Genomic DNA, 25,380 nt, shown 5'->3' on the forward strand with positions numbered 1-25,380 from the left:
GTCTGGGCTGGTGGGGTCACTGGTCGGGACACCCCCTGCCCGGAGAAGCAGCCCCAGTGTGTCTGCTTCAGTGGGCCCTGTCCCCCAACCCCAGCCCAGGTGAACGCACCTCCCTCAAGTGCCAGCCTGGGGGCTCTCTACACAGGTGCCTCCCGCCTCCCGGCCCTGCTGTCAGCATCTCCTGGGCTGTTGTGGTCAGGTGGCCTCGCCATCCCTCCACGTGGCTCTTCCAGCCCCTGGGGACCTGTCTTTGTTGAGGGCAGTGGTCCATGCCAGCCTATCTTCCTGTCTACCCTCAGCCTGAGACCACCCTCCCTCCTGCCCTGGAGTCGGAGCCTCTCCTGCCCTCGCCGCTCCCCACTGGCCGGCCGTGTGATCAGCCGCCCCTCTCAGCTTTGCTGTGTCTCAGCCTGGTTGCCATCCTCTCCTCCCAGTTCCCGACTCCCGCTTGAGCCTTGCTCTGGGCCGTGGGCGCTCCTCCTTGGCTTCCTGGGTCTGGACTTGCTCTCGAGAAGCCTGCCCTTCATCTGGCCCCTGCAGGCATCTTTCTGGGGGCACATCCTGCCCGGGAGCCTTCCTGGTGACTTCCTATCACACCAGGAGGGCGCTCCCTCGGCAGGAGTTCAGTCTTCCCTGAGCCTGCTTCCCTCTGTTGCCCTGTGTGCTGCTCTGCGCAGAGCCACCCTCCCCTCCCCAGGGCTGGAGTGTCTGCTCTTCCTCCCGTGGGCGATGGCTGTCTCCTGGTGTTCATAGGGCTGCCGCTGCTCCCTGTTCAGCCATCCGCGCGCTGGCCCCCTGGCCTTCCCAACCCCCTACTGTGAGCACTCAAGGTGCCCCTGCATTTGCTTGTAGGCACGTGTGCTGTCTGTCCCCTGCCCTGGCACGTGAGCTTTTGGAAATCAGAGGCGGTCCTGGGTCACTGGGGGTTTTCTCTTGGGCCTGTGTTTGGCTCGAGGGTGGTTTGGCAGCAAGTAGCAGACCACCAGCTCCTGTCAGGGGCCGGACCCTCCGTCTCTCTTCTCTGCTCTGCCACCATCCCTCTGGCTCCTTGGCCTCGGGGTGGCTGTTCTGAGGGGAAGCAGGGGACCAGTCTCTTTCAGGAGCCCTGCCGCCACCTTGCTGGCTGGGAGGGTGTCTCTAGAGTCAGGCTTTGCACGGAGCAGGGAGATGGTCGGGGGAGGCCTGGCAGGGCTCTAGGGTGTGGCCTTCTGTCACCTGCACCCACTCTTCTTGGCTCAGGTTGCTTCGTGGGGAGGGCCCCATGCCCCATGGACAGGCTTGTGGTTCCTCTGTGGGAAGGGCCCCCATACCCCATGGATGGGCTCGTGGAGAACAGAGGCGGCCCACCCTGCGGGCCAGCATTATCATTAGCGTGCAGGCTGCTCCTCTTTCATCTCAGATCAGTCAGACCGACCCCCCTGGTGGTGAGCATGGCTGGGCAGGTGACCTTGACAGGGATGAGCCCCTCCTGCACAGTGACTTGAGGGGCCGGTCTCGGGGGTGGGCCACCCTCCCCCAGACCATCGTTGCTGCCTCCTCCCTCCTTGAAGATGAGCTGGCGTCTCCCCTCAGGGCAACAGGAGCAGGAAGGCAGTCTCCTCATCCGCTGTGGGCTTGGCCATCTCCAGTGGGGGCAGCCTGCCAATGGGTCGGCCTTAGGGATGGTGGCCCTATCCTCACACAGCCCCTGATGAGCGCCCCCCTTCTACCTCTGTGACCCTCCAGGTGCCCTGCTGACTCTTGCCCCCTTCTTGCTGCCTCTTTGTGGCTTCTGAGGAGAACCCCCCCACAGGTTGATTCCACAGTTCTGGGATCCAAGGGGCACCTCTGGGGGCACCCTTCTGGGATTTGGCAGGAGTGTTCCCCCGGCAACCCCCCCGCCCTTGTATCCTGCAGGGAAGGGGCTGGGTTTCCTCTGCAGCCCCAGAGAGGGGTGGCAAGAGCAGTTCTTCAGTTCTTCAGAGAGAGTCGCTCACCACTATGCAGGCCCTGTACCTTCTCTTTGTTAGTCGATGGGGACGGAGCACAGCTTTGCTGGAAGCCTGGGTTGCAGGAGAGGAGGCTGGCGGAGGATCTGTGGGCGGCAGGCGGTTGTGTCTGCTCTGAGAATTAGGGCAGGTGGAGAGCTCAGGCGTGTTGGGGCTGCGTGTGGGGCGAAGGGGTGCCTTTGCCTGAACAGAGCTTGCTGGGAGGCGGCTGTAGTGGTGGGAGGCCTGGAGCAGCACGTCTGTTCTGCACGCACACGCTTGGACGGGAGGGAGGTTTGCGTTTCCGTCTCCAGCTCCCGCGGAGCTCTGGGCCCGGGCCTGCCAGGAGCACGGTGCACCCCTGCACCACGCTGACGAGCCACAGGCCCCAAACTGAACATTTGGAACCAGTCCCTCTATTTTCCTAAGGTTTCTACCCTTTCCCCCCAGTCAGTGTCACAACACCCCCAGGTTTTCCGCTGGAAACCGGGCGGTTGTCCTAGGCTTCCCCTGCTGCCACCTCAGCCCCTCTCACACACCGTGTCCCTGCTGTCCCTGCGTTCATCTCCTCCTGGACGCCTGCCTCCCCACGTCCCCCCCCCCCCCTGCAGCCTGCAGGCCACTGCTCTCCCTCCTTTGCCCTTGACAGAAGCATCCCAGTGGGCCCTGAGCCTTCCCTTGTCTCTCTGAGCCCTCCGCAAGGTAGTGGCGGTCAGACCGTCTCACCTTGTGCTTTTAGTCTTTCCTGATGTGCCTTTGCATCTGCAGAGAACCCTGACTTAATTCTTAGCTTCCAGCGCCCTGCTTTCCCTAGCCTCCAGCTGGCCCCGGCTTCCCTCTGACCACTGTTTCCTTATGCCTGGTCCGCCCTAGCTTTGCGCCTGGTTTGCCCCAGCCTCCCCCTTCTGGCCATGTGGGCCCCCGCCCCCGTCTGCCTGGTCTGCCCCAGCCTCCCGGCTCTTGTACATGCTTCACTTGTTCCCACCTCCTGGCTTTCCCTGGCTCTTCTTCTCCATCAGGTGACTGCCACTGAGGTGGGCCTGCCGCACTGGTTCGTGGTGGTGTCTTCTGATGTTCTGTTGGGAGGTGGCTTCGGGATATGGTCATGGGCCTGGTCTCTGGAACCAAATGCTTTGAGTCATGCTGACCTTGCCTCTTACTGTGTGACCTTGACATTTAACCTTCTGGGCCTCAGTTTCCCCATCTGCAAGATGAGGATTAAATGATCATGTGAAGCATTTGTGAGAGTGTGTGGACAGCAGGTGCTGAGAAGAAGTTGATGGGTCACCTGGCAGAGTGCCCCGCAGAGTGGACGCGCAGGCAGTCAGGAGCTCATCTCCTTACCCTTGAGCCCTGCTGCCTTGCCTTGGAATTGGACACATGGCCAGGCTTTTCTTAGTATTTCAGCCTGGTAGACCAGAGTGAGCACGTTCCCTGCAGAGCAACCGTGGCTGACCACAGGACAGGAACACAGTTCCCCCAACAGAATAGATACCTGATACAGGCAGGAGTGGGGCTGGCAAGGGCTTCTCCAGGCTTCAGAGGTGAAATCTAATAGATGCTGGAGATTGAAAGGAATTCCCATGTCTTCTCTTAAGGGGTGTTAATTCAGCACCACTCCTTGAGAAATGGGTTTTGTAGGATTGGTGGCCAAGAAAATGTTGTTTCCTGTGGTACAGCAGCATTTTCATCATTATTTTAAGTGAAATAAAGCTGTTATTGGTCACCATTCTTTACTGCAGAGTAAAACCTAGCTGTTAAATTAGGGTCTTTTTCTCTCAATTGCTCTATAAGCTTAAAAAAACTACCACTTATGTTCAGTGCAAATACTTTATCATTTTATGTAAATCAAAGCATAATTATACACTAAACACAGCATGTGAAGCAGGACACATGCAGTGTTTGTTCACACGTGCTGTCCTTTTCCTCCAGATCTCTGGCCCGGGTGTTTCTGGAATGCCCTCTAAGGCTGGCATGTGTTTGGTTATGGAGGCTTGTAGCCTCTGGGTGCTGGAGTGTCCACGTGCACCCGTGAACCACAGACTCTGGAGGGGGTGTCTGTACATCACTGGCTGTATTAGAGTTGCCTCTGGAATCTATTTTAGGCTCTGCCCCGGATGCTGTCTGAAAACACTGATAGCAAGCAGTCCAAGTGTGGATTTGTAAAGAGAAAACACACGTCATAAAAAGAGCATGAAATCTGTGTGAACTCAGCCTAGGCAAGTTCCACTCTCCCCTTTCCAAATGCTCAATTTACCTTTTTACCCAAACCTTATGTTCAAGATTCTTAAATATGTAAAAAAAAAAAAAAAAAAAAAAAAACCAAACAAACAAACAAAAAAACCACCTTTAAATTGTAGAAATTATTGAACATACCGAAATAAAGCAGCAGCATCTACAGTCCAGTGAGGTTATGTGTGTCTGCTCTCTGGGTCAGTGTAGGGTGTGTGGGGAAGCGGGGTGCACAAGTGACTCACTAGGTCTGGATTTGGGGGCCATCTGCCATCACTGTGTAGGCCCCTGTCACTTACTGTCCCCAGGTCAAATGTAGCCACCAGCTCCTAAGAGAACTGCAGCTTCCGAGCTGCACTGGTGGGCGGCCTGGCCGCTGCCACCGGCCCACAGTTCAGAGACAACGCTTTGCCGTTTTTCAGAGACACCACCCAGCCATTTTTTGGCTTTATAATTTAATGAATCAAAGTAGAGATAAACTATCTTCTGATTTCCTGGTACCCAGGTTTCCTGAGCCCTGTCTTCAGTTCGCTGGGATGTGGCATCTCCTTTCAGGCTGTTCAGGGAGTCGCTGGGAGGTGTGACCTTGACAATCACTGACCGCACACGGGGTGGTGGTGGGGTTCTGCTTTCTGGACCTGTTTCTGTCCGTGAGGTCGAGACGTGGAGGCCGGCGAGGTGTTGGTGCAGTGTCCACGCTGGGCAGGCCTGGATGCAGCGTCCCTACCCGAGAACCAGCCACAGGGCAAGCGGGGCCAGCAGGGCGAGTGGGCCAGGGACGGGGCTCGAGCCGCGGGCTCTGAGCTCGATGCCGGGCAAGGCCCGGCTCTCCGAGGTGTTGCTCTCCGGGATCAGGGACGCGATCGGGGTGGGCGCGCTGTTCGTGGGCTCTATGCAGGTCTGCCTGGGCAAGAGCAGCGCCAGCAGCAGCAGCAGCACCGTCATGGGCGGGGTCGCCATGGTCGTGCGCTCAGGCACCTCCCAGTCAGGCCAGCGGGAAGCGTCAGTGCCGGGTGAGTCTGCCCCGCAGAGACCTTTCGGGGTCCTGTCGGGCGAGGTCTGGGAGGCTGCACCCTATGACTCGAGTCCGCTACTGTTAACGGTCGGCTCTGGGCTGGCCGCGCGCCTGCGCCCTCGGACTCTCGGGAGCCGCGGTGCGCGTGCCCAGCCTTGGGTCAGGGGTTAGCGAGCCGCCTGCTCTGGGTCTCCCCCTCCCACTTCCATCCGCAGCCAGCTCCTCCCGGTTCCGCAGATCCCCAGGTGCGGATATTTTAGGGGACATCGGAACACCTTGCCTCCTAAAGTACGCATACAGAGATATGGTTTTAGAAACCTTGACATTATAAATTATACTTTTTCCTAAGTATACCTGTGATGGAACTAAAACATTTTTTGTCTAATGTTTCTCTTTTGCTAATGTACAACATTTACTTCCTGTCCTGGAGTTTAAGGGGTAACTATTCTCAAATAGATCAAGAATGCTTTTGCTTTGGGGAGTTATGGTGAACCCCACCATCTTTGGAGCTATAAAACTTCTCAAGCAAAGCGTTTTCTAAAAGTTTCTAGATACTGTGTATTCAGCAAAAGCATTTGAGTACTTTGAATGCAATTCATGTTAGTTAACCAGAATCTTTGCTGATTGTTAAATGAGTGAAAGAGCAACTTAAAATTGTGTAAGAAAAAGAGTGGACACTGAACAGGTGGTATGTGCTTTGCTAGACTCGGCCCGTTCTGAAGTGAGCATGCTTTGTGTTTATTTTTATTCAAAATCAGAATTGTTAGTATTCTCTGTCTTAGATTTGGTCTGTACTTATAGACAACACAAGGGTTTAAATTATTTTTTTACATTTAAAAAAATTTATGGAAATAATACACATCCTTGGAAAAAATTATGCAAGCAGTTTAAAATGAAAAGTTTGGGCTTCTTCCCCCATCTTACTCCCTGCAGGTAACCCTTTCCACAGGATCGCCCAGTAATGTCCAGTGGGAGGAAGTCATTCTGAACAAGGTCAAGGTGCTGTTCCCAGGAGGAAGATGCCTACCTTTGGAAGGTAGGCAAAGCTAGCTGTCTGCCACTTGTGTTTTTAAACATGTAACTGCATGCTCCATAAATGAGCATGTAGAAAATAAAGAGTGAGGGTTTCTTTCTGAGACTGTGCAGGAAATACCCAAGATGACCTGGAGCCCCTGGTAGTGCCAGAAAGTACAGAAGTGCTAAAAACAAAAAAACAAAAAAACCCAGCCCCCACGGACGGGCATGTCAGGGGACAGAGGAGCCAACCAAGGAACTCCCGAGGGCCAGCACTGGAACAGGTTCAGCAGCAGAACAGAGTCGTACTGGATCATGGCCCAAAGCATAAAATAAATAAATACCCACGGGGCCAGCCTGACATAAACAAATGATGGAGAAGGAAACCAGGAGGATCCACGTGGTTCTGCAGCTGCCCCGTCCTCAGGGGAGGGGAGGGGAGGGGAGTGCCCCTCCTTGGGTGGGGGGTGGGCACAGCGACCCCCTTCCAGAGGACGGTGGGAGGAGGTGGCAGCATAGTGGAGACGACCACCAGACTCGCCTGAGCCGGCGACCACAGTCAGTGTCCACCATGGAGGTCACGTGACGGCACGCACCCTGGACGGGTCGTGGTGAGAAGGGCCCCTCCCCTCTGTGGTCTTCACTGAGGGGCGTCCTGCAAAACGCCTGGCTCCTCCTCCAAACTGTCAAGGTCGTTAAAGACAGGAAGGTCTGAGGGACTGTCACAGCCCAGAGGAGCTCTGAGGGAACACGATGGCTGCATGTCACGTGGGGGCCTGGCCGGAGCCCTGGGGCAGCAGAAGGTCAGTTGGGGAAAATGAGGAGTCTGAACAGACTGTGACTTCCTAGTTTCATTAGCCAAAGTCTGACTTAGGTGATAGCTGTCCACTTGGTTCTCGTAGATACCACGTTGGTTTCTTGCCCTGGTCAGTGTCTCTTGTGAGCTTGCCAGTGCAGACCCTGTTCTGGGAAAAGGTCAGGTCACTAGCGAGGGTTGTGAGCAGAAACTGTCCTGCTTGTCAGCGGTGCCTCCGGCAGAGTTGAGGTGTCTGTTTTTCCAAGCGGGATGCCGTGAGGCCTTGGGGAGCGGGGCCTCTGCCCTGCAGCGGGCGGCCGCCCTGTGAACCCCTGCCTGCTGGCCTGGAAGCCCTGCTCCGGTATCACCTCTGCACACGCTCCTGCTGGCTGCCTGGGGTGACTGCTGGCTGGAAGGGCTCTTGGGTTTTATGACCTTAATACCAATCTGTGTTTTCCCCAAATCGACACCCTCCCAAATGAAGGGCAGGGTTTAGTGGAAGAAACTCACCTCCCACTCAGGGTGACGGTGCTGGGGGCGTGTGAGCCGGCTGGCTCACCTCCTCTGAGGCTCTTCTGCTGCCTCAGATGCATCACTGAGCCTTTGATTTTCACTTTTTGACAGTGGCGTTTGTGTTTTTAGAGGAACATTTGGGTTCATTTTGGCCCTTCGTGTGATAACCAAGGGGCAAGGCCAGGTCTCTTGTGTTGGTCAGTCTCAGAGGATAAGTAATGGAATGTATTCCCATCTGCCAGTGGAGATGCAGTGGATGTGAGTTCCCTGGAAGATCTCCTGAAGAAGGGAATGGGAACCCACTCCAGTAATCTTGCCTGGAGAATTCCATGGACGGAGAAGCTGGTGGGCCACAGTCCATGGGGTCTCAAAGAGTCACACATACATGCATTCTAAAGGAGACAGCCCCTGAGAGCCAGCTGTGAGCAAACAGGGAAGTATTTCGAACACTGTACAGATGAAAGCCCCCGAAAGTGTTGGTTCTGGCTCTCCGGTACACCTGCTATCTGGAGACGTGGTTAAGGGGGGTTTATTTCAGGAACTGACCTCTTTCATGAAGGTGCAGCAGAGGCCATGTCGGGATGTGGGACCGACTGCGCGGGGTTCACCGGCCTCAGAAGCAATGACACCCTCACCCTGGCCAGGCTTTCTGGACCCGTCGCTGTGTGCTCTTTTCATAACAGGTCTCTGTCTAGGAACTGGGGCTGAACTCAGCTTCTTTGCTTTTTCAGACTGTTTTGCTAGCGACACTGTTGCTTTTGTCCAGGGGAGCAGCTGTAGGGGAATGTCAAGAACAGTGTCCCCTCCTCTCCTGAATAGAAAGCACCTTGATGCCATTTCAAGTCTTAAGATTCTTCTCAGCTTGTTTACAAAGCTGTTCTTAGATTTTCAAGCGTAGTCAATAGGGTTCAGGCTTTCAAAGCTGCGTTTTTTTTTTTTTTTTTTTTTTCCTTCTTCACAGCAGTGGTAATTCCTTTCTTTGTTTTTGTTGCAATTGTATCCTGTAAAACCAGGCTTATTAAATTCCTCTGGAGGTTTTTATAGGTCCCTCTCTCCACGATGCCTGCTGAGTTTAAAGCCCTTTTCTGGGTCCAACAGAGCTCTCTGTGTTCAGGGCGGGTGGCGGGCCTGCTCCGTGTTGCAGCCTAGACTAGTATATTCAGTACACACGTGGTCTGTCAGCTAACTCATCCTTCTGTTTCCATGATCGTTTCTGTACAACCGTCCCACCACACGAACTTGCCTAGGCCTGACCGCTGTGGTGCCTGTTTCCTGGGTGTGGTCTTCACAGTAACCCCTGGGAGAACACTGGGAGGCTGTGGGCCTGTGGCGTGTTTGCTGACCCCCTTTTTTTTCCTCTCTAATAATGAGTGACTTGGGAATTAGAGCAACAAATTAATAAAAAATGAATTTTCCCAGCAACATAGAGAAGTTCAGCCCACATCACTTTTACAAACCATGTTACTGCATCTGCGGTGGCCTCGGGTCCTCCCAGTGAAAGACCCTGAGCAGTGGGATGCAAGGAATCCCACGTCCCGGTGTGAGCGCGATGCCCGGGGCTAAGCGTGGGGTCAGTGAGGCATGTGATCTTTGGATGCTGTACTCATGGAACGGGAGGCAAAAACATGTGTTCTATTTATTTCAAATTCTAATGAATGTAACCTTTAGAAATCTTAAGGATCTCTTTTTCAGGTCCACAGGTGTCAATCATTCAGTTTGTCCCAGATGGAAGTTTTGTTTTTCTGTCTGAAAAAGTCTTATCAGAGGTTTAAATAAGAGTCAGTAAAGTAAAGAAAGTTTTACTGAAAAATAAATTTTAGGCGCTAACTGATCCTCCTTCCATCCCCTGTACTCCCTTCAGAGACGTTGACCTGGCTGCGGACCAAAGGGAGGGCAGGAGGCAGGGGCTGTACCAGACACAGGCGTGCAGTGTGAGGCCTGATCACAGCATTCCTCCCAGCCAGGCTGAGCAAAGAATAGGAGGACACAAACGGGGTTTGGACCAGAGGAGGTGAGTGGCCCCTCTTTGCAGCAAACCTGGGCAGTACTGTCCAGCAGAACTTTCTGTGGTGGGGGCGGGGCTACTCACACCTTGGCTGTCCGTGCAGAGGCCACCACTCAGAGAATCACTGACGAGATAAACACAGGTAATGAAAGAATTTGCCAAGGTAGTGTAAATACAAAGTTAATATGTAGATGTTCCTAGTGCCTTTCACATTCAGAGTTAACCAATTAGAAGATACTGGGGAGAAGACAGCCCCCTTTACAATAGCAAAATAAAGTCCTTAGGAGTAAATGAAATAAGAATTGTTCAAAACCTAAGGAAGAACATTCTAAAAGTGCTCCAGAAAGACACAAAGGTAGCCTTTGGCAGACGGAAAGACAGGCCTTTTTCCTGGTTTGGTTGTTGCAGCTTCCGTAAGATGGCAGGTCTCTCTACATCAGTTGTTTTCTTTCCCTGGGGTTGGACATGTTGATTGTGTCGTTAACAGAAGAACGTGTGTGACCACCTAGAAAACTCAGAAGAGAAAGGGCCAAGGAGAAGAGCCCTGCCAGACGTTAACTCATCCTCTAAGTAAGAGAAGGTGGTGACGGAGCAGGGCAAACAAGAGTAGCAGACAGCCCAGCAGACCCGGAGGGCAGGAAGAAGCCCGGGCACAGACGGAAGCCTCGGGTCCGACGAAGGCAGCATCTCAGAGTGCTGGGTCAGGATGAACTTTCAGTAAGTGATTTGGGGACAGTCCGACACCATTTTGTTAAAGACAGTGTTAGGTTTATGCCTTAGACCATGTACGAGGATAAGCACCAAATGGATCCGAGGAGACTATTCTAGTGTTAGAAACACCTGCCAGTATAACCTCAGTGCTGGGAAGGGCTTTTAAAACATGACTCAGGGTTGAGAGTCAACCAGGAGAGGGAGAGTCTTACGACATTACAGTCCTCCAGCGATGAAGAACTTGTATCTGACCAGGATTCAAACAGCAGCAATAGCACTGTACATAAGGTCAGAAGTCAGAACGATCAGCTGTGAGAAACATCTCCGCAACATATCACACATGCACACACGTGCATGCATGCGCACACACAGACCTGCACACAGGCCTGTGCACACGTGCTCAAGCACATGTGCACAGGCAGGCATGCATGCATGCCTACACATATGCACACAGCTGCGCAGCACACATGATCACACGCACGCACACACTGCACGCATGTATGCACATGTGTGTACACGTGTTTGCACACACGTGTAGAAATGGCCCGTCAGCTTCTTGGAGGTACTGTTTCTCACACATCAGATGGGTGGAAATTCCAAAGCTCTTTGGAAAGCTGTCACTGTACATGTGCTTAGTGGGAGAAGACGGTCAGTGGATGAAGGGGCCTCTCGGCTCCACCAAGAGGCTGCATTCACAGTGGTTGACCTAGCTGACCTGCGACTGGCCTTGAAATGGACTTTATGATGGAAGTGACAACCCTGCCCTTGTTTTCACTGTTCATAGGTTCTGAGCATAGAGCGAGTGTTTGGGAAGCTGTGTGCATGAGCTGCTGGGCCCCTGGGCCCCTTCCTGGGTCCCATGGGTCCCTTGGGCTGTTTGTCCTTCCCTCTCCCCACACCTGAAGTTTAGGAGCTGCTGCTCTGCTGCCCTTTGCCGTAGGTAGCTCTGTGCTCACATGGATTTCACGCTCTGCTTGGTGGGAAGGTGTCTGTGGTATGTGTGTGGATTTAGGGGGAAGGGTGACTCCTCGTCCGTGTAGGCCATGTGGGTGCCCCTTCATCCATCCTCGAGCTGGCTCACCCTAGGGGCTGGTCTCGGGGGATAAGACAGCCCCGTGCAGTCAGTGTGGAGAGTGTTGGCTTCGCTCCGCTGGCATCTGTCTCGGGAACTTTATGTGAAGGAGTGAGATGGGGAGGAGAGGCCTGCAGGTCAGACCTGCGGCCTGGGCTATGCCGGGCCCTCCCATCCCGGCCCTCAGGCTGCTGTCTCACCACTGACAGCCTCTGCAGACACTGGACAGCCTTCTCTGCTCCTGGGTTCTGGTTAAAGGCTAAATTGTTTTGATTTTGTGTCCCACGTGTGGACCTATGAGCCCACAGCCTTGCACACAGGAAAGGCAGCCTCACAGGTCTGACTGAGGAGCTTCAGGGCTGCTTCCGGCCCTCCTGTGCTCGGTGTGTGTGAGTGTGTGGGAGTGAGCATTCGCTCGGGGTGGGGTGGGAAGCCAGGCCAAGGCCTCTTCCAGGCTGGGAGCCGTGCCCCATTCCATGTGGGTGACAACATGGGGAAGGGTGTTGTCCGTCCTGCCAGCCGCCTGTGGGGCTGAGGCCTGCTTCTCGCTGGGGGTCCAGCTTGGCCCCGGCCAGCTTCAGCAGCCACCCTGTTGCTCACATTGAGACAAACCCCCACCACCACACCAGGGTCAGCAGTGGGAGAGAGTGACGGGCCTGCCCTTGGTAGGGCCAGGAGGATGGCTGGCTGGAGGCTTGCTCCCTGTCCTCCCAGCAGACACTCGCAGTCTTCCTCTGTGGCTGCAGCCCGGCCTGGCCTCTGTGTCTGCAGGAGAGACAGTGGGCGGTGGGTGAGAGGTCTGGCAGGCGCACACCCCCCTCTGTCCCTCACTCCCTCCCACACATGGCGGGTGGCCTGTCCTTTACAGGCTGCTCGGGCATCGCCCATCCCATCGGGAGCTCCCGTCCCTGACATCTTCCTGCTCTGTGTGCCAGGCCTTTCATTCTGGGGACCAGCTGGAGGGGAAGAGAGATGCCTCACCGTGAAGAGGGGCTGGGAGGGAGGCATGGGAGCTGCCTCCCCTCGTGGCCGTGAGACTTGCAGGGACCGTGACAGCAGTGCCGCCTGCCATGCTGGTTTGCATTTAAATTAGAGACAGAGGTTGGTCTGCTAAGGTGCAATGGATGCCGAGGGCCTGAGTAGGGGGAAGCAGGGGACAGTAGTGTGGGGCACTGAGCCCAGCCCAGAGCCCAGCCATGGGTCTCGGGCACAGGGGCAGCCAGGACTCAGCTACCTCCTCTCCTGTGGGGCTTGCCCCTCTCACCCCTGGAGCTTTTTCTCTTGTGAGAATCGTTTGCTTTGCTGTAGAAATTTCAGACTGCGGAGATGAGCAGAAGAAAGCAAAAGACGTCATCTCGCCACCCAGAGGGGACTGCAGTGATCCTCTGGGGCGGTGCCTCCTCGTGGACACATGTGGGCACACGGGTGGGTGTGCCTTGGACCCAAGTCCCCCTGGCGTGTCAGTGGCCAAGGGGACATGGGGTCCGGCCTCTCTGCTCTCATCACAGGTCAGGGAGCAGAGGGGGACCAAGCAGCTGCCTGGGGGCATAGCTCTGGGCTCACATGTATGTCACTGTACAGCCACGCCCAAGCACATGCGTGCCTATCTGTGTGGGCTCACACGTGAGGTCGTGGCACCTCTGGCTTGTCAGGCGCCCGTTTCTGTGTGTGAGTGCCCCCGTGGCCAGTGGTGTCCCTCCGTGCCCTCCCTCTGGAGCCGGTGTGTGCGCCTTCTCAGCCCCTCCTCAGCACCTGGCCTCTAGGGGCCTGGGCCCCTCTCTTGTTGAAGAGTGGCTGGGCGCCTCAGTATTTTCATCCTGGTGTGCTTTTTGCTTGCCTCCAGGTTTGCTATTTAACCAGTGTTAAATAGCTCTTAGTGTGCTTTCAGCTGAAAGGATAGAAAAGCCAGTTCGATCTGATTTTCGGCAAACATAGTTAATCTACCCCTGAAGTTCCCTTTGGGGTCCTGCCGTGAGCCGATCATTCCCGGCGCATAGCCGCTCGCCAGCCACGAGGTGAGGAGTTTCCTCTCCTGCTGCTCATGGAAACGTGCGGGTCGGGCGCAGGGCTGCTCCGCAGTCACGACTCAGCCCCGAGTCAGATGTGTGTGTATTTATAACCTCAGCCTTTCTCCAGAAAGCTCAGACCGCTATGCTTTCTAACTTTAGCTTTCTGCTCTATTAGCCAGCGCAGGGAGAAGAGAAGCCCAGATTAGTCAGTTTGCTTTGTATTTATTTTTACTTGGCCTTTTCACTTCCAGAGTTTGAGGAGGAAATGTGCGATTCTTTTCTCTGCATAATTTTGTGCCTCGACAAGAAGCCACTCTCAGCATGAGATGCTCCGAAAGTGGTGGGATTAACCTCAGGGTAGCATGTTCATTTTCTGTTCATGAAGCACACTTTAAAATGTTGATCCGTTTACTCTATGAAGTAACTGTTAATTCTTTCTCAGCAAGTTGGAGAACAGCACAGACTTGCCCCGAGCAGTGGTTGTGTTTTCCACGCAGTCCGGCAGAGTCCCAGGGCAGAGGGTCTTGGGGTGGCTGCACATGAGGGCTGTTTTGTCAGAGAGCCAGATGAGGCGAGTGTGGGGAGGATCTGCTTACTGTTTGGTGTTTATTTATGTTTTCCTATAGGAATTAAACTAAATAATAGTTACTGGCAGGAGTGTATTTTAATTCCTCAGAGAGTGAACCCCTCACTGGTGGCCATGGGAGGGGTCAGCCTGATATGTTTAAGCCTCTGTCCCCTTGGAGCTTCTCACAGTCGACTTGCTAGCACCTTTGACCTTTCTAGTTAGCTTCCAGCAGGATTCATTTTGTTTTGAACAGGTGATGAATCTTCAGCCATTGTTAAAAGTAATAAACAAACACGTTGAATCTCATGGAAAGTGTTGCACAGACTCCTGTCCTGCCTCAAAAGCTCGCTGTGCATCTCTGTCCAGTTTGGTTCTTTGGGAGAGGATGGCCGTTGGCCCTGCGAGAGCTTGTTCCCCATGGAGGCCCTCGTGGGAGGTGAGGGTGCTCGACTCTCTCAGGAGCCCTCGTGCACTGCCTCTCTCACCTGTTCTGACTCAGCAGTGACTTCGTGTTTGAAGTGTTAAGAGGCATCACATGCCCGGGATGCACACAGGACAGAGACACGCGGCCCCGTGGGCTGCCACAGAGCAGGACGCACCGGGAGCGGAGCCCTGCTGGCCCACGGCCTCCCCACCCCTGTCCCCCAGGGCCGCCCCACAGGTGGGGTTCACCAGGCACGCGGGGCGGGGGGTGGTGAGTGCTTCCAGGGACGCTGGTTGGTCAGCGTGTCCTCCTGGTCCTCCTTTGAGCCAGGTTTGTCTTACAAGCAGGGTCAGTCTGGGAACCACCTTGTCCAGGAGGGGCTGGCGGGACAGGATTGTGCCCTCTGGCCCCACTGTCCCACCATGTGTGCCCTTTGCCTCAACTGTGGTCTCTGCAGAGCACTCCTTGCACTGCTGAGTTTGAGTAAGATTTTATGTTTTATTCAGAAACAAAATATTGTTGTGAACTGTGTACTCTGCAGGGATGCAGACTAGGAGCAAGGAGGTGCAGTGATTCCCTCTGCCTGATGGCAGCTGTGCTGGTAGCGTTTGTCTGTGTCCTCTGAGTCGTCTTATGGACATGTTTTATTTTTCCCTAAACACATTCGAGAGACTGCTGTTCCTCTGCGTATTTCTGTGGGTCTCTCATGTCATCGGAGCAACACGTGCTACAGATTAGCAGCAGCGCCTGGAAGAATGGTTTATATTTAGTCTTCACTGTTCAGTGTCGTTTAGTAAGGACTTTGCTGCAGGTCCCACGTGGAGTGGGCGGCACTGTTGTGCGTCTGGGGTTTCTTCCTCTGAGGACGGTGGCGCAGCAGAGAGGAGCAGCCCCGGGCACTGCCCCAGCCTCGCTCTCCTCCAGGAGAGCCCGCTGCCTGCCTGAGTTTCCAGGGAGTCCGTCTCCAAGCACTCCAGTATCTTCCCATGATGTCTGTGCACTCTCCCGGCCGGCATGTGGGGCGTGTGAGTGTGTGAGTGTACACGCAGGAGAAACGTGGAAAGGGTCAGCTAAACGTGCTTGCAGCCCTGACTTCCTTCCGTGCTGGGTGTGGGTCTGTCGTCATGTTCGTGGGCTTCCTGTGACACGTGTGGGGTTTCTGTTGTCTGTGTGGCATTTCTGTGGTACGTATGGGACTCGTGCTGTGCACATGGGATTCCTGAGATCTATGTACACATCATAGAGCAAGCATATACGCATACATGATGTATCTGCGGGCTTTCTCCATTAGATACTGGCTTACTCTCTGCACAATTGTAACACACCTTTTCCATTACCTTGTGGGCGTGTTAGTGCACAGGGACCTCCCTCTGTGTAGGGCTGATACATTTTATCTGGTACCTGTTCACTTCCACAGTTAAAAATAGTTTCAGAAGCCTTCTGATTTTGTGTAACTAATACCATGCTCATAACCTTGTTATCGGGCTCATTTCGCCATATTTACCAGGAGAGCTTGTCCTTCTGTCCTGCAGATGGACTACAGTCGTTCAGTATGCCCTGATGGGTGAGGTGCCCTTGCAGTTTAACTGTTTAAAAGCCCAAAGTGCTGTGAGCATGCGGTAGGAATGAAGCCGCCTGTCCCCTTCCGCCCTCAGTGCTCCCCGAGCTGAGCCGTTGACAGTGTGCAGCTCCTCTGCTTCCCCATCCTTCTGGTCCTGACCGTCATCACTTCGTCTCATTTCTGTTCCTGTGCAGAGCCAGCAAGCAGCGCCTCTCCAGTGCTTGACTTTTACGAGTTACATTTTTAGATTTATATTGACTAAGCTCTAAACATTTGTAGTCTGTTTCTCATCTACCATTATTTTAGGCTTTCTGTGCTTTTTCTACAGTGTTAGTCCAGGAACGTTAACAGAAGGAAAGCGGTGTGTATAGTACTATGATCATATAAATGTATTTCACTGCAGAGCCAAGTAGGAGAAAATGCAATTCCGAATCACAGAGCTCCTGCCCAGCAAAGAGGACATTCAGACGGCACCTCCTGCCTTCCTGTGGATCTTCCGTACTGCCTCTGGCTGCTCCAGCTGCTGTGGGTCCTCATACCCCATGGTGTTCATTTCTTAGATTCCGTTTCTCTTTTGCTGATGCACCTCCTTCATCCACTTCTTTATGGAATGCACAGCTGAGAGACTTCCTGGGTTGCTGCACACAGTCTTCAAACGTGGTATTTTTTGTTCCTGAACTCAATCGATAATTGGCTGGGTCTAGAATTCTTGGTCCGTGTCACTTTCCTTTGGAACTTGGCAAGTATTCTCTAGCATCTTCCAGGGTCTGGGGTCACTGATGGGAAGTCAGGACGGCGATGCTTGTTCTTCTGCGGGTAGATCTCCCGCTGTCCCATCATGTCCCTGCGTGGCCTTGAGTGCTGCTTATCTGACTTAGGACTGCCCTTTGCTCCACCCTGCTTCTCCTCCAGGCCCATGCTTGGGCCTCCTTCAGGCTCTCGGCTTGTCTTTTGACAGTCATTCTCAAGTCCTACTCTTGGCTCCTTGGTCTTGGAACCCCTGCCCTGCCGTCCTGCACAGGCTCCTTCCACTCACGTGAGTCAGGCTGGGTCCACCTGCCTTTTGCCATGACGCCTGTCCCAACTTCCTCCACCGCTGAGCCCCCTTGGTGACTTTTCAGCACTGTTTTGGCTCATTCACCTCCAGAACATACCTTTTCTGACCCTTTGACAGGGCTTTCGGAAGGAAGGAAGGAAGGTGTGGACTTTATCACTGTTTTCAATTGAAAGCCTTTTTAGATCACTGTGAGTGGCAAGGTTCTTGAACATCTCCAACAGTCAGGGTTCTTTCTTTCCACTGGAAGAACTGCCCAACAATATCAAAGAATTGGGAAGAAATTAAATGAGCCAGTTCCAGTAAATTTGTCAGCAGCATATACTTGTCATTTTTGTATTATTTAAGCGTGCCCCATAAACTTAAAAATAGCTGGGTAATATTGTTACATTTACCTAGATACTGGGTTGCAAGTTAGTTAAATTTCACAGACTTAGAGTCAGGCCGTGGTTTTCTGATAAACATCTCTGCTGGGGTTTTCTGATAAACATCTCTGCTCCTGCTGCTGCTAAGTCACTTTAGTCCTGTCCGGCTCTGTGCGAGCCCACCAGGCTCCTTGATCCCTGGGATTCTCCAGGCAAGAACACTGGAGTGGGTTGCCATTTCCTTCTCCAATGCATGAAAGTGAAAAGTGAGAGAAGTCAACGACTCTTTGTGACCCCATGGACTGCAGCCTGCCAGGCTCCTCCGTCCATGGGATTTGGATCACAATTCAGAGGGGCTCTATACACATGTTTAGCCATAAGATTGGAGATCATTTATGATACTGAAAGTTTAGTTATTGAAAAATTATGGTCCAGGAAAACTAACCAAATTCCCTCCTTGTGTACCCCAAATAGCCCATATTAAACTAATACGGAATGATAAAGCAAAGCTAATGTTATAATGATTAAAAAAAAACAAAAGCCGTTGAAGTCCATGATAAATTAAAACCATCATTGATAAAAGAACCGTTCTTTCTGAACTTGGGGGTGCATGGCGCTCTGCAAACTTGAGAACACCCCAGGTTTGGGTTATGAATTACAACTTTTAGTTTTCCTTAATGATTCACTTTATAGGTTACCATCGAGTGATAGTTACATCAAAAAAAGAAAGGCTATAACATCTTGTTGGTTAAGTGCCAAAGAGAGGAATGGGGGCTCCCCTGGTGGTCCAGTGGATAAGACAGTGCAGGGGATGCAGGTTTGATTCCTTCTCTGGGAAGATTCCACGTACCCCAGAGCAACGAAGCCCACGCGCCAAACTCCTGAGCCTACTGCCGTAACTGCTGACGCCCACGAAGCCCCCACGCCTACAGCCCATTGCTCCACGAGAGAAGCCGCCACAGTGAGAAGTCCACGCAGGGCAATGAAGAGCAGCTCCTGCTTGCCACAGCTAGAGAAAGCCCATGTGCAGCAGCAAAGACCCCCAAATAAACGAGCAGATAAACAAAAGAAAGGCTGAAAATCATTAAAAAGCAAGAAAAATAAAAAGAGACTGGGTTTGAGGTCAGCCACAACCTGTGGTTAGACATGCCTGAAGCAGGGTGAAGGCCAGAGGGTCTCGGGGCATCTGCAGCTCTGTTCATCTGTCCTAGGAAGGTGTGTCTGGACACACACACACACCATTGTGTGTCTAAGTTTATGTTTCCACAGACTTGACCCCTCGGTGCACCCCTCTTCTAGATAAGGCGTGGGGCCACTGTTTCCCTCTGCCCAGCACCCACCGGGCAGGGGGCGTCATGCATGGAAGCAAAGGACAGAGGTCCCACAGGCTGCTGCCCCCTCCTGCCGCAGCCTGCGGCTCTCTCACAACTTCCTGACGGAGGACCCAGAGTCTTCCGAGGATGCCGAGCCCTGTGGCCCTCCTCCTCCCAAAGGAAGGACAGGGCTGGGGAGGCTTCTATGTGCTTGGTTTTCATCTTCGTGATTCACGAGGACGCCAACTTTCATCCTCTTGACGTCTTTATTTCTCCTTGCCCCGTTTTCAGTTCTTTTCCGCAGTAGAGGGTGGTTTTGGGGATGAGCACCAGGCTCACCGCACTGGTGCACAGTCAGGAGAACACCAGTTGGCTCCCTGGGGAGCTTTGTCGCTGGTGACGTGGGTACTGAATTGTTTTTAGATCCAGCCCACCGTGCCCTCTCGGTATGAACACAAGGAGCTGGTGGTGACATATTGTCACATGTGCCGGGGTTTGAATTTACTTGTATTTTTGTTATGGTTTTTGTGTCTCTGTAAGAGAAGTTGGCCACTAGATTTTAATTCCTGTAACTGATGTCCTCGAGAGCCTTCCGGCCAAGGTCGTGGCGGCTGTGAGGAGCATTGGGAAGTGTGCCCTCTTCCCTCCTCTGAGGGTCTGGGGGGCTCTCAGGCTGCCTGCCTCATCTCCATCCTCCCCGTCCTCCACCTCACCTCCTCCTCCTGAGATGACTACTGTGCCTGGCTGTGGGGGTCCCCAGGCGCCGGTCTGGGCCTCTTGGCTTTCCTCACCGTGGAAGGGCTACTGCCCGTGTCTCTTGCTGGTGGGGGTCTTGCCACCTACCGCCCCTGCCAGGCCTGGGCTCTCTGGGGTCTAAGCTCATAGTTTTTAATAGCTTCATTTATTCATCTGGAGTGACTGGGCTGGTCCCCCACCGTCCCCCCTAACCAGCTGGCTATTCCCTCCTTCTAGGGATCTGCCCCCCTCTCTTCTCTGATCCCTAACCAAAGACCATTTTCTGGTTAAAAACTTATATTTAGTTCATCTTATGTAAGAGCAAGGAGACAGATTTGAGAACTTTCTATCAAAAATGATTAAAGGTTTTTCTTGTCTAGACAGCTCATCTTCCTGCAATGGATAATAGCATATATTAATTTTCAGTATTTGATACATAACCTTACTGACGGCTTTTAAAATTACAACATTACTTAAGAAATACAGAGATCACATTTGTTTGGGCTTTAATTAAGAGCTTCTGAGAATGTGTGTGTTTGACACATGAATCGGATCCAAGAGGTTGATGGCTGGCCCAGGTTTATGTAACACAGGGACGTGACGGTGGAAGCTGGCGCTGCTGTCACTCAGGGACATGCGTCCTTAGGGCAGTTTCCGCATTATTGGTATTTTTAGACCTTGCAGTGAATGGTGGATCCCTGCACTGCCTGCCAGGGCTGCTGCCCCAGCATCTCTGCTTGTCTGCTCTGGTCTGTGTGGGTCTCAGTCTTGTTCTTTCTTTCAGTTACAGGAGGCTTACTGAGTTTTGCTCTGCGTGTTAATTCTTCCTGTCACTCTGCCTTCCATACTTGGCTTGTGCATTTCGGTCTGGAGAGCATTTTGTTTTCTCCAGTTGTTCAGTTCATGATCCAGTCCGGGTTTCTCAGGGGAGTGGCAGGCCTTCCTTGTGGGTTTCCTGGTGTCTGTGGGCAGCGGCTGCAGACTAGAGACAGGCAGGCATCCTCTGGGGCAGGTCCCCCTCACCTGCTGCTCTGGGTCCTGTTGTTTGTCAGCTGTGATGGGGTGCGAGGCTCCACTCTAGGCCAGTGTGCCTTTGGGCTCTCCTTGGCAGACATCTCCTCTGCTCACCCATTGGTCTCGCTGGTTTGTCCCGAAGGGAGCAGGGGCCGAGGACGGGGCGGGCAGGCTCAGAACGCCTATCCCTTACCATCTGCTGCACCTCCTGTTCTGGTGACCAGGCATCTGCCCTGTGCCCAGGATGGAGTCACTCCTGCTCTGGGCTGGTGATGCCGGTGCTGCCCGCAGCCTGTGTCAGCATCGATTGTCCTGGGCCTGAGTGTGGGAGAGGCAGGGGAGGCCGGGCCTTGGGCGCTGGGTGACGGCTCGCTCTGTTCCCTCCTACATCTCTGGCCTTCTCTCGCTGCCTCTCTACTCTTCCCTCTGAGTGTGTCTCCTTCTCTTTATGTGTGTGTCTCTATCTATGTGTCTTTCCCTTTCTGGGTCTCTTTCTCTCTCTTTTCCACTCCATCTCTGCTGTCTTCCAGTGGAGACCCAGGGCTCATTCCTAGTGTTGGGAACATTGAGTTTCTCTAAAAACGATCATAAAACAATAAAATATATCTAGACAGGGAGCAGCCTCCCACCTACTTAATGAATTGTTTTAATATTTGCAACATGCTTTAATTGCCCATGAAGCATTTGATTATTGAAAGTTTGAAAAAAAATAACATTTCCTTCAGGTCATAAAAATATTTCCAATAATGTTCACCAGTTCACTTCAAAAAATAAGTGGGGTTTTAAAATACAAAACAAAGTAGTCTTTTTTTGACAGCAGCTTTCTTGGGTGCGGTTGGTGTGTGCCCAGAAGCTACACGTGTGACGGGTACAGCTGGCTGCGTGTTGAGCCCCAAGGGGCATCGCCCTGTGACGGTGGTGAACGCCCCCTCCCTGCCCCGTCCTGGCACAGTGGATCCCTTGCAGCTCCTGGTTCACGTGGATGGGATCAGGCCATGCGTCCCTCTCTGTCTGGCTCATTTCACTCAGGGCGATGACTCAGAGGCCCAGCATGTTATTGCAACTGTCAGTGCTTCATCCCAAAGGAATCTTTCTTATGAGGGAGAGGACAGTACTCTTGCTTGCTCAGAAGGTGGGGTGGATTTAATTCACTGAGTAGAACAAAGTCCGCTTCGACTGGGGCTATCAAGCCCCAAATGCAGGGGGAATAAAAGGCTGGGAAACTGAGGCCCTGCTGGGCGGTCCCAAGGTCACGTGAGAACCTGTATCTGGCTGAGCCTTCAGGACCAGGTGGATCCAGTGCTCTCCCCTGGACCCCGTCCCGCTGGCTCAGACTGGAGTGGGCCCTGCTTGGGAGCAGTGACGAGGGTGGTCCTCGGGTGTCGCGGAATAAATGTACTGTGCGGAGCATTTCCTCGGTGTGCAGGGTCTTAGATCCCCAACCAGGGTTTGAACCTGGATCCTGGTAGTGGAAGCGCTGAGTCCTAACCACTGGACAGCCAGGGAATTCCAAGTGGAATGTAAGTAATACAAAAAGATGAAATCAAACCAAGGCCTCTAGACTAGAGAATCGTTTTCCTCAGGCGAGTCTTTCTTCATAGACTTCCCAGAGGAAGTGAAGGCCAGTGGCCCCCCAGCCCGGCTTCCCTTCCTTGGGGGGGACATTTTTATATTTAAGTGTTTATTGTAGTTTACCACGTGGAGCTGCTGCTTTTCTCCACATACCAGGATCGACTTGATTCTTCTGAAATCTTAGCCAGGGAAGCTTCTGTCCTATCAGAGCTGAAATATCAATGCTCAGAGGTTTCCCTAGTTCAGAACAGTTGAAGACACCTGTCTTCTAGAACTTCCTTTGCATTTTCTCATGCTAGTTGTTGAAGAGCCGCTCTGCCCTCTGGGTGGAGCCAGGATCTTTGAGGATCCTCAGAGTCATTCGGCTTCAATGCGCTCCTCCACCCACAGGCCTCATCCCCAAGGCCCGTCCACTGAGCCTCCCAATGAGAAGCCTGATGTTTCCATCTCTGTCTTCCCTCTGCCCCACAGCTGTCCCAGCCTCATCCCTGGCATTGCCCATAGAGCTATCTGCCTGATCTTTCAGCCCAGATTCCTCTTTATCACACCAGCTTCTGCCAAGAGCCCCTCCCCTAACAAAGGCATCCAGAGGGACTCCTGCTTTCAGTCTCAGCCTCAGATGAGGGGCGTCTGCACCCCCTGCCTGGCTCAGTGACTTAGGGGGCCCCCTCCTGGCTCAGTGACTTGGGGGGTCTCCCCATGCGGCCCCTCCTCTGGTGCCGCCCCCTGTGGTCCCACCTCCTGGTGCCCCCCCCCGCCAGCCTCTCCTCCTGGTGGCCCCTCCCAGTGCCATCCCTGCCCACTCAGTGACTTGGGGGACCCCCCCTGTGACCCCTCCTCCAGTACCACCCCCCGCAGTCCCTTCTCTGGTGCCCTACCCCACGGCCCCTCCTCCTGGTGCCCCTGGCTGACCCCCTTTGGTGGAAGATCACAGGACTAGTTAAGCACTTGAAGCGGTGGTGGCACCAGTGATGTGGAAGTACCCCTGAATGTCAGCATCCCTCAGCTGACCGTTTTCTGTCCCCTGCCTTGAGCCTGTGAAGCCTTATGTCTCGGATAGTTGGCATCTCTAGTATCAGGGAATCTGGTTTGTGTAACTGCATACGTACGAACGGTGCTACACACCCGCAAGGTAGAATGTAGGGGCAGAGTGAGTGAGTGAAAGTCGCTCAGCCCTGTCCGACTCTTTGCGACCCCATGCAGTCCATGGAATTCTCCAGGCCAGAACACTGGAGTGGGTAGCCTTTCCCTTCTCCAGGTCTTCCCAACCCAGGGATTGAACCCAGGTCCCCCGCACTGCAGGCGGATTCTTTACCAGCTGAGCCACAGTGGAGGCCCAGGAATACTGGAGTGGGTATCTGCTTTGTGTCTCTGCACACTTACGAATGGTGCTGCGCATCTGCAAGGTAGAATGTGAGATACTTATTTGGGGGCAGAGTGAAGGCTTGATTTCCACAGTCTAGTAAAATTGTAACGATAAATACCACTTTTCAAGGAAATTCGAGAGCTTCATTCAGTCAGCAAGGTTTCCACAGCAGTCCATCGGGTGCTGAGCGATGCGTTCGTGTAACGGGACTGGTTCTGTGTTTACCGTTAGTGCCCACGAGCTCAGCCCCACCTGACCCTGTTTCACCAGCATTGCTGTGGCATCCGAGCTCCTTTGGTCAGCAGAACGGTGAAGCCCTGCAGAAACCCTTGCAGCCTGACTAATGAGTGGTCGCACTGCTGTCAGAGGGGGGTGTCCTGAGCCAGGCGCAGCCACCAGGAGAGGGCTCCGGGAGGCGGTGGCGGTGGTGCCTGGGTGTGTCCGGGACTGGAGACCATGGAGCCTCCAGCTGACAGGGCTCCTCCATGTCCCACCCCCTCCACCCCTTCCAGAGTTTTAGGGTGCCCAGGCCCTGCCCTTCTCCTGTGGCGTGCCGGGTGTATCGAGCCAGGCAGGGTCCTGGCTCCTGACCCTGCGCCATCAGCTGGCCTCCTCTCCCTGCAGCCTGGCTCCCTGCCTGCCTCTCCCTTCTCCCACAGGGTCTCTCTTCTTCTCTTTTGCAAGAAATAGGAAACCTCCCTGATGGTTCCGATAGTAAAGAATCTGCCTACAATGTAGGAAACCCAGGTTTGGATCCCAGGAAGAACCCCTGGAGAAGGGAATGGCAGCCCACTCCAGTATTCCTGCCTGGAGAATCCTGTGGACAGAGGAGCCTGGCAGACTGCAGTCCATGGGGTCACAAAGAGTCAGCCACAACCGAGCGACTAACGCTTGCACTTTGACTGGCAGGAGCACTCCAGCTGCCTCTCCCGGCCTTGCCTGAGGTCTTGCTGCCCTTTACACCCAGGCTCCTCGGCTCTCTTTGCTGCTGCAGGCAGTGCCGCTGTCACTGGTCTCGTCTGGTTCACAGTGTGGCAGGTGCAGCTGGCCCTGGCCCAGCTAGGGTGTGAATGGGTCACCTTTCCGTCAGCAGCAGTTCTACAGCACTGCGCGACCCGAGGACACGGGACCTGGGGACTCGGGCACCGTGCTTGGCCGTGTCGTTCCCGGGCCGTTCCTGGGTCAGCTGTGCTGGGCCCCGTCGTTACCGACACTGCTCCCTAACACCGTGGGCACCGACAGTGCTCCCTAACACCGTGGGCACCATGGCGGGTTTGTCTTCTGTGCCCTGTGATTTTCTCCTACATCTGTGTTGTAAGCTGTGTGACTCCTACAGAGGCATGAGGGTCAGGAGAGCGGTTCTGATGACACGTCTGTCCTCTGCCCTCCCCAGGGTAAAAGCAGACGTGTCTCAGTCTCCCTCGAGCTCCTCCTTGACCACAGCCTCTCCCCATGCAGACAAGGCTGCTGTTCTGGGTTTCAGAACAGCACTGTGCTTGCCGTTCTCTCTACATCAGCACAGAAGCCTGTGTCCCTTGGAATCTATCTCAACTGTGCCTGCTACTGAGCTGCCAGTAGTGGGGTCATGAGATGTCCTCCTATGGTTTATTAGCGCAGAGGATTACATCGATAGGTTTCCATGCATGCAGTCATTCTCATGTTCCAGCACAAATCCAGCTAGATCATGCAGGATTAGTCAGGACTACATTCGCTGACGTTTTGTCGAGGGTGTTTACGTCTGTCCCTGGGAGCAGTTTGGCTGACACTTCCTCCTTCCTCCTGGCACTTGGCAGATGTGTTCCTGCTGAGTGTTGGGCGAACTTCCTTGGGGAGCCATCCAGGCATGGACTGTTGTTCGTACAGTGATTTTTTTTCTCTCTTGATTCTACTTTAATATTGGTAGTCTAGTCGAATTTTCCATTTCTTCCTGAGTCAGCTTTGATGAGTTGCATTTTGCTTGGAATTTGCTCATTTTACCTAAGTTTACAAGATTTTTGGAGTAGCTCCATTCTGGGGGGTCTCTTGCTACTTAACTTAAACACCCAAGGCTCAGCTTCAGAGAACAGCCACGATG

The 25,380-nt window shown here is 53.6% G+C and overlaps 1 protein-coding gene across 4 annotated transcripts in view; it reads left to right on the forward strand.

Annotated features, from left to right (window-relative positions):
* The window catches only part of ADARB1 (adenosine deaminase RNA specific B1), a 113,517-nt gene that overhangs the window by 17,541 nt on the left and 70,596 nt on the right, over window positions 1-25,380 (forward strand). For all 4 annotated transcript variants that reach the window (XM_042237801.2, XM_042237811.2, XM_042237804.2 and 1 more), the window contains exons 2-3: window positions 6,148-6,250; window positions 9,399-9,548. In XM_042237801.2, the coding sequence (XP_042093735.1) occupies window positions 6,234-6,250; window positions 9,399-9,548 (167 nt within the window). In that variant the 5' untranslated portion in view covers window positions 6,148-6,233. The remainder of the gene's footprint in view (window positions 1-6,147; window positions 6,251-9,398; window positions 9,549-25,380) is intronic.

Source organism: Ovis aries, chromosome 1, assembly GCF_016772045.2.
Source record: "Ovis aries strain OAR_USU_Benz2616 breed Rambouillet chromosome 1, ARS-UI_Ramb_v3.0, whole genome shotgun sequence".
Classification (NCBI taxonomy): Eukaryota; Metazoa; Chordata; class Mammalia; order Artiodactyla; family Bovidae; genus Ovis; species Ovis aries.